Below are 8,857 nucleotides of genomic sequence, written 5' to 3' on the forward strand. Positions count from 1 at the left end.
TTAGGTTTGAAATACGGACGGCTCCGAATGATACCAGACCGGGACAGTGGGGTCCAACAAAGAGAAGACCAACAAAGAGAAGACCAAAGATGGCCGAAAGTGGACTGAAGGAAAACAACAGGCCACCGAAAGATGCTAATTAGCCAGCAGCGCTGATTTGCTTTCCCGCATCTGATGATTTTTCTATAAATGATCCTTCCATGAATGGATGAAAGCAAAAGGCGCATTCTCGTTGCCCGGCGCTCGCCTCGGACACGACGCCGTCCCGCTTGCGGGGAGAAGCGCTCGGTCGCCGGGGATGAAAAGCGCTTGATGAACATTCCGGCCTGTGCGGACGTCGCGGTCACCTTGAATCCCCCCCGAGAGTGAGGGGTGGGTGAGGGGCTTCATTAGCCGAGGCTCATTATCTACATATGCGAGTTTTAATTAACAGCAATCACGTTAGCTGAGGGACTTGTTTTGGTCATTTTTTATTCTTACAGCAAAACAGCCTTCTTTTCTTACCGCCATATTAAATACGGGCGACCATTCCAAGGCATACTAAAGTCACCCTAATGAGGACAAGCGTCAAAAAAATCAGACAGACAGGCAGACAGGCAGGCAGATGTCCCTTTGGCCAGTGTGCCTCTTTCTTTGGCGAGCGGGATGCCTCCTTCAGCTCGTCCATGAAAAGACTCGCCAAGGACCTCGCCGCTAACGGATAAATTGGCTCGTTAAGAGCTGGCGTGAGTGACATGTGGCTTGCATTCAGTGTCGGCGGCACAGGTGCAGCACTCGTCAAAAACGCTTCGGTTACTTCTCCCCCACCCTCCCTTCAAATAAAAACAACCTAATTAAAAGAAAAAAAAAAATTGCAGAGTGAGGCCTGATCGATACGCCATTTTGTTTTGCGCCGATTGTCACGCAGGCACAAACACGGCAGCTACCGATCGATGATAAAAATGCACCGAGGAGCACAATGAGCCGTCGTGTTCCACCTCAAGGCCAAAGACGTGCATGAACGAACCAGGCTGGACAATGAAAATGCTCTGAATAAAGGTGCGTGTGTGTGTGCATGTGTGTGTGTCGCCCGTTACCCCGACACCACCAAAACCGCGGTGGCGGCGGCGGCATGAATAAGACGAGACAACGAGCGTGCGTTTGAGATGCGAGCGGAATAAAAGGAGGGCCCCGCCGTCAAGGGGGTAAGCCAAATGGGGAGGGGAGGGGGGGAGGAGGCGGTACGACCAGGGAGGAGAGTTGGGCGACCAGTCTCCAAGCAACTCACAATAGAAGGTCAGCCACAAGCAGAAAGGAAGGAAAGTGCAAGGCGCTTCTTTCTTCAAGCGCAGGTGGACGGGCGGGCGGGCGAGGTGGCCGGGTCGGCTTGGCAAACGACAATCTCATCTCCGTCGCCTGACAAGATTCACCGGATCAATTAAAAAGCCCAAAAATAAAAAAGGTAAACCTCTTAAATAATCACACCCATTCCCAAATGAGAACTTTGTGGTTTTTTGGAACTGAAGCGAGCACGCTCGGACTCTTTTTAGCGGGTTAGCGAGCATTTTGAATAGCTAGAGTGAAAACAAGCACCAAGGAATGTTTTCAAAAGTATTTTTAACCAGGTTTAACAAGTAGAAGGCGTCAAACTATATGAAAAAAATAGTATAGTTTGTATATATTGCTGATTTTGGCAGGTCGCCGTAACTCCCCAACTCACACCACTTGACAGTTTTAATTTTTTTTTTTGCGTGACTTGTATGGAACATTATGCTGTTTGCCAAGGCAGAGCTTTTGTGTCCCTCAATGGGGAACAGAAGAAGTGAACCAACTGGAGAGGCGCTTTTGCGTGAAGGCGACGGGCGCGCCAATGGAACAGTAAACAGCAACAAGGACGAGGGACACAATGGCGGCCGAGCGGGGAATGTTGTCGCTTTTCAAATGCATTCAGAATCATCTTTCTATGAAACGACCCCAATAAAAACACTTGTTATTGAATAATCATCGGCGCTTTGTGGCGGGCGGCCAAGAATTTGTTAAAAGACGCACTCGAGAAGCTTGTTTAAAGAAATTACGCGCAAGGCCGTTGAAAACTTTGCGATGCCGCAGCCTGCTTGAGACTTTGCCGCCTTCATGGCGGCGTGGGAATGCTTTTGTGGATTGTTGCACTGCGCCGAGCGTCTGACACGTGGCGGCAAACTCCATAGAGGTTCATCGATTTTACTTTGAAAGGTCACAAACACTGTAGCGTTTACAGTGTTTTGTTGTAGCATTTGTTAGCTGTAGCGCTAATTTTGCTAGCCAAATCAGAAAGTTTTCAATCAATCAATCAGCTTTTATTGGCCAAGTTTGTGCATGCCAAACAAGGAATTTGACTCCGGTTGATCTCAGCCTCTGTACAACATTGAAGTGAGTGACAACATCAGGATGTGATGTCTCTGAGACTATGAGTGGTGCGAGTTCATCAGAGCGACATCCTGGGAGAAGAAGCTGGGTCGGTGTCTGCTGGTTTTGGCGTACAGCGCTCTGTAACGCCATCTGGAGGGCAGTAGTTCAAACAAACTGTGACCCGGGTGAGAAGAGTCTGTCGAGATGTTACTTGCACGTCTCCTGGTCCTGGACAGGTACAAGTCTTGGATAGACAGTCCCGATGATCTTTTCCGCAGTCCTGATTGTCCATTGAAGTCTGTGCTTGTCTTGTTTGGTGGCCGATCCAAACCTGACAGTGATGAATGTGCAAAGGATGGATTGGATGATGGCAGTGTAGATGGTCTTCAGCAGCTCCTGTGACAGGTTGAACTTCCTGAGCTGTCTCAGAAAGTACAACCTCTGCTGGACCTTCTTTCTATTGCTATTTTTTGTACTAAATGAAGCCATGGTCATCTGGGGGCTGCTTGCGGTTAAACATTGTCCCAAAGTTTGCCTTGGGCCTTCTGTTGTTTTCACACGAGCAGCGGGCCAATTGTGGGCCACCATTATTGACCGTGTAATTAAAAGTACTTGACAGTGTAACACGCTGTAGCACGCGCACGCGTCGCCATCTGCCACCGAGGCGGCAGATAAGGAGGCGGCGGCCTCGCCACGTCTTTTTTTCCAAGAGCGTCATTTGGGTTACCTGATTTTTCATTTGAGGCTTATTTTACATCAGGTATATTCATTATTTATATGACTAGATTAAATTGCTGTCAAATGGAATTTTTGCAGTGTCATCAAATCTCTTTTACTAACTGCCAAATGGTGGGCGAGGTGAGTGTCACGGCACGCCCGGAGCACCCATAAAGACTGTGTCGATGGGGGGCAGCGAAGAAACTGGCTCCCTCCGCTGGGACAAAGAAGCGTCCTGGGAGGTGAACTGCGCGGCGGCAGACACGGCGTACATGCAGGGGGCTGACCCTAGAGGAGCACACGTGAGACGGTTAGCGGGATGGACATCTTGGTCCTTGGCCCAGTGAGAGATGCTCGCTCACTCACCCGGGGCGCTGCGGACGTCGCTGAAGAAGGTTCCGCTCTTCCTGCCGGGCCTGTCGAGGATATTGAGCGGGTCGTGGACGTCCGAGAACGGCGAGCGAAGCAGCAGGAGGGGGCTGACGCCGCTGATGACCGACACGTGCTGCTCCGCCGCTGGCGCCATCCGCTGGCCCTCCAGGTAGCTGCCGTTGCCGTAGTAATCTGGGGCAAAAAAATATATATAATTCTATTCTTGTATGCTTCAAGAAAATCAATAATATTAAGATTTTTTAAAGCGGCACTTCTGTGCTTTGTGGCTACGCTTACCACTTGGAGCCGCAGCAGAATACGTTTGCCCCGTGCCGCCACCAGCGCCAGCGGAGTGGCTGAGTCCAAAGGCCATGCCATCGGCGGCATCCAGGACCTGAGCCGCCGCCGTCTGAAGCTCCAGACCAGGATCGCTGACCACGGGGTCCGAGATGGAGCTGTAGCAAGCGGGACCCGCGGCGGACGAGGACAAATGATGGGCGTCCCCGTAGAAAAAGTCTTTGGCGGGCGGCTGCTGGTCCTCAAAGGTCGGGTAGCGACACAGCTGGTAGGCTAAGGAGGACGTCGGGACGGAAGACGAGAACGTGCTCTCTGCCTCGGGCCTCAACATAAAATAGAATGGTCACATGGCGACCTGAAGGGGACGCTGTACAAAAAAAAGAAAGAGTTGAAGCTGACCTGAATCCAGGCTGGTAGGCGGATGCAGTCGGAGGGAAGTAGGCTGAGCAGGGGTACAAAGTCTCCGGGAAGGCAGCGCAGATGTTGCCCGGTGCCGAGAGGTAGGACGAGGACGACGACAAAGAGGAGCAGGAAGAAGTCGGGGCTCGGGTCCCCTGGTTGATGACCGAGTTTCTGTGCACCAGCGGTGGCGGAGAAGTGGGCGGCGTCATGACAGAAGCGCAAAAGTCGGCCGGACCGCCTGCAAACCACAAAGCGCTCGAGAACGTTGCTGGCTGAAATGGCCCTTGGGGGCCACTTTCAGGACTTTTTTTTTTTTTTTTTGCACTTTTTCCCGCCTATGTACCTGCACCGGGGAAGTTGACAGAATCCGACAGCGGCAAGACGGCGGCGGTGCCCGAGTCCAGCCTTCGCTGCCAATTGGCCGCCAGAGACGCAGAGGCTTCCCGTCTCGAGGCCTCGCTCTTCACCGATTGGTCCACGGACGCCCCTTTGTTGCGATTGGCTAGGAAGCAGGAACTGGGAGATGCCAAGAAGGTGGCTTTGCTGGCTCCTGAGAGAAAGAAAAAGGCGTCCATCAATGCAAACAAAGCCGGCCCGGCGCCAGCTCGGCCCACCTTCTTTCTTCATGTGTTTGTCCAGAAGGTTCTGCAGGTCGTGCTCCTTGTCATTGTTGAACTGGGTTTCCAGCGCCAGCAGGATGTACTCGTCCAAAAGCATCCGGATCAGATGGAAGGAACCTGAACATCGTCCATATAGTTACGTACTCGACGGCAGACTGGCGAGGTGGGAGGAGTCTACTTTAGGGATGCGCGGGAAGAATTCAAGCCAATAATAAAAATAAATTTAAAAAAATTAACTAAAATGAAATAAAAATAATACATGAAGTAATCCAAACAACTTGACTAAAATAATGTTACACGCATGCTGATCAGATTTGCACGGTTGGCCCAGCAGGACGTCAGCTGTTGGTGCGCACGTGCGTGTTTATTCGCACAGCATGTTTGAACAGCGAGCACACCATCCCGAGATAAGCCTGTTTAATGATTACTATTTATGGCCGGCCGGCCGGCCGACCGGCCCGCCGCATTGTGTAAAGAGGAGCGCAAAATGTAGCCTCGGGATGATTAGCGGGAGGTCTAATAGCGCCCGGCCCCGGCGGGCTCAACTCACCGAAGCTGGCGGCGTTGTTGAGCGTCAGGTTGTGCATCACACGGGCGCCAAAGAAGCTCCAGCGCAGCAAAAAGTCCTGAGCTCGCTTCTTCACCGAGCGGCCGCTCTGCTTGCCCGGCTGACGAAAGGCCAAAATGAAAAACAAGGTCAGGGCGCCCCAAAATGACCCCCTTACGGAACTTGACGCAGAGTTACCCCAAAGACCTTTATGACTTTGTGCTCCACCACCGTGTCCAGCCACTCCACGAAGGACTCCACGGTGGCGTTCTTCCTAAGAAGCTCCTTCAGCTCCTGGAAGATGGCGATGGCCTCGTCTGCGGGAAACGCTCGGTTGACGTCAAACGCAAAGTTCCGGTCGGTCACGCGGCGACTCACAGTCGGAGTATGCGTCGTGCAGCTGGTCGGCGTTGGCGCCGATGCTGAGCAGCGAGTGCAGGCTGATGCTGTTCAGGTCCACCTTGTCCATGTCGGCCACCATGTTGCTCACCACGCTTTGGTCAAACAGCGCCGGACGGGCGATCTGGCAAAACCGGCACTGCTGTGATGCGGCCGCCATATTGGATGTGGCGGATGCGCACTCCCTCACCTGCGCCAGGTGCAAGAAGGACGTCTGCCGCTTGAGGGAGGACACGAAGCGGCGCGCGATGGGCAGCTTCTTGGCGGCGAGGCATCCAGGGAGGTTGTCCAGGGAGGAGGCCAGCCACAGTTCCCAATGCTTGGCAAAGCTGCGGATGTCCGCTAGCAGGCTGACAAACGTCAAAGACGCCGTTAGCGACGAGACATGACGCCATCGCGGTGCAGGTGTTGCTAAGCAAACCTTTCGGGCATCTCTTGCATTGTGGCGGGAATGAGGACATCAGTCAAAACCTGAGCACATACACAAAAAATACTAACAAAACGTTTCATGAAATTAGAAACGTAGGCGCTCCAGCGGCTCACCTTGTACAAAATGGAGTCACACACGCACAAGATGTCCACGAGGGGGGGATTGTCCAGCAGCGGCAGCAGGTGCTCGGGCATGCCCTGCCAGAAGTGCAGCAGGAAGTTCTGGATCTGGAAGAGAAGACGCATCAGCCGCGTCAGAGCGCTCGCCGCGCCGCGCCGCGCCGAGGGCGTCACCTCGCCAAAGTTGATGTTGATGGCGTTGTCCAGGATGCATTGGCAGTGAGTTTTGTACATCATGATCAGCGTGTCAACCTGAAAACACATCAACATGTCACGCAGGGGCTTAGCCAACAACTTCGTCTTCTCTTAACAACCTTTTCCCTGGAGATGTTGCTCCTCAGAATAAGATGCTGAGCGCTGGGGAATTCCGGCAGCAGAGTTCCTGTTTTGGAGCTGAGGGAGTATTTCCGGGTGAAGCCTCCCTGCACGCAACATCCATGTCCGTGACTGTTATTCAAAATAAACCTCACTCATCAGTGTGTGATGAAGTTGAAGCTTATGCTCCATTTAAAAAAAAAATAAATAAATAAAAGCCGCTACCTCATTCTTCATCTTGCTTCCGGAAAATCTGCCAACAAGAAAAAACAAACAAACATTGAAATAGTGTGTGTCACATCAAGGCAAAATAAGGCAAATACCTGGTCAAACCTTTCCCAGAATAGACGGAGTGATAGTAAGCACTGCTCTCTTTGATGCCGATACCGTAGTAATGATACCTGTCATGTAGCACCCAGATCAATAACTAAAATCAATGATTGTAGTTTGGACATCAAAATAATGACTGAAAAATAGCAAGGTCGCAAAAGCGCCGCTTACTTGGAATGTCCCCTGGTTCCTAGTCTTCTTGTGGTGAGGAGAGGGAACTTCTGTCGGATGGTCTGATTGGGTCCAAAAAAAAAAAAAAAAACTGTTGGATAATGATGGTCAGAATTGACATATTCTGGAAGGTAAACAAAAAGTACTTTTCCAAAGGTGGCAGCACAGGCAGGCTCCAGTTTGGCTTTCCTACAGAAGTCCAGGTAGTGAGCGTAGAGGATGAAGCGAGGGAGACACACACCCTCGCACACAATGTAGTTCTCCTCCAGCCTGGTAGGTGGCACCACAACAATCAACATCCTCACAATGCTGATGCTTCATAAGCAACATCGGCGCTCACCACTGCAACGTGAGCTGCGTCTGCTTCTTCTTGTCTTTACTCATCTTGTTGATGCTTTTCCTGGGGGAGGCCAAACTCGCTTTGGCACTCGATTCCTCGTTCTGGTCCTGCTCCACATCCTGGTCTTCTTCTGAGGACGCCATTTCATTGCTGTCCTCAGCCTCTGTGGAAATGATTCATGTTGAAGCATCTTGCACAAGTTCTGGCCCAATTTCCAACCTCATAACTGGGAAAATACATTGGGACAGTGTTCTTAGCACCACCTGGTGGCTGATCGGCGTCATTTTTTCCCCCCAGACAAATCCAATATCAGAGACAAGTAAGACTCCACATAACAGCAAAATAGTAGAGAATGGATCTACTGTAAATGTACAAATAACACATTCTCATTGGTTTGAACCGCAATGCAATGTGAATAATTAATATTTTTTCTTACCTGATTTGATGGCAGACTCATCGTCCTGATGAAAGTTTCCATGGAAGGCTGCGTCCACTTGTGATTGAGAACCACACAAAGTTTGGTTGAAAGCGTGAAGAGGTGAAAGCCCGTCAGCAGCCGAAGTCTCCCGGCTGCGTTTCATCGCCATAGTCACACCATGCACAGGGGACATTTGGATTTTTGTTTAAAACAAGTAGAAGAATAAGAAGTTACTGCTCATTTGGTCCCTAAGAAAGCCTGAAGCGGAGTAGAAGCAGCCGGTGCATCTTTTGTCAGGAGGAAGAGGAAGGCCGAGGAGGTGTCGTGCTGTGGTGTGAGAAGGTGAGCAAGCAGGCCCAGTACATGCGCACATCATATTTACAGAAGAACTTCTTAATCATTAACAGGAAGGGGGGCAGGGGACTCATCCATCTGTCCATCCAGCACCATCAGCACCCCCACACAACCTCCAATCAGCTGCGTCCACACTCTTATATTTTTGTATTTCTATTTTCCACACCGTGACAATAAGGTACTCTAAGGCCAAAGTCCTGAGAGAAAAATTTACCAGATCTTGTAGGTGAATGCGTGACATCTTGATGAGAATATTAGTCAGCAATAATAAAATGTAATGGTTAACATCAGATATACTTTGTTAGAGATAAGTTTAATTATCACAAATAAATGAAGTGCATGTATTTCGTCTACACTCAAATGAAAAAATAGAAAAATAATTGACCTGAAAGGTCGTAAAAGGAACTACGTAATTCTTGACACATAATAAATAGCAATGTGTAAAAGAGCAGATTATAAACAAAAACTATTTAGATGAAAAAACGTGAAAACAAACATTCGAATAGGGATCAAATTACCTGATTTGAACTTGATCTTCTCGTGCTTGTAAATGGAGGTCAACTTGTTGAAGGGCGTAACCCGGTAATGAATCACCAAACTGACATCTGATTGGTTCAACGTAATAACCCAAATATCAGTCGGCCAATCAGGTGGCGGGT

The 8,857-nt window shown here is 50.2% G+C and overlaps 1 protein-coding gene across 1 annotated transcript; it reads right to left on the minus strand.

Annotated features, from left to right (window-relative positions):
- Window positions 1-2,293: 2,293 nt before the first annotated feature.
- rfx6 (regulatory factor X, 6) lies at window positions 2,294-8,772 on the minus strand. The gene is made up of 20 exons (XM_049757749.2): window positions 7,863-8,772; window positions 7,427-7,589; window positions 7,233-7,356; window positions 7,087-7,148; window positions 6,909-6,986; window positions 6,811-6,838; window positions 6,585-6,692; window positions 6,445-6,522; window positions 6,265-6,378; window positions 6,143-6,192; window positions 5,912-6,071; window positions 5,701-5,845; window positions 5,530-5,639; window positions 5,326-5,443; window positions 4,770-4,892; window positions 4,499-4,705; window positions 4,153-4,393; window positions 3,754-4,076; window positions 3,451-3,648; window positions 2,294-3,372 (listed from the first exon to the last, which is right to left on the minus strand). The coding sequence occupies exons 1-20, from the start codon at window positions 8,035-8,037 to the stop codon at window positions 3,233-3,235; spliced, it is 2,745 nt and encodes a 914-aa protein (XP_049613706.1). The 5' UTR covers window positions 8,038-8,772; the 3' UTR covers window positions 2,294-3,232.
- Between the last annotated feature and the right edge of the window lie 85 nt (window positions 8,773-8,857).

Source organism: Syngnathus scovelli, chromosome 20 (assembly GCF_024217435.2).
Source record: "Syngnathus scovelli strain Florida chromosome 20, RoL_Ssco_1.2, whole genome shotgun sequence".
NCBI classification, from domain to species: Eukaryota; Metazoa; Chordata; class Actinopteri; order Syngnathiformes; family Syngnathidae; genus Syngnathus; species Syngnathus scovelli.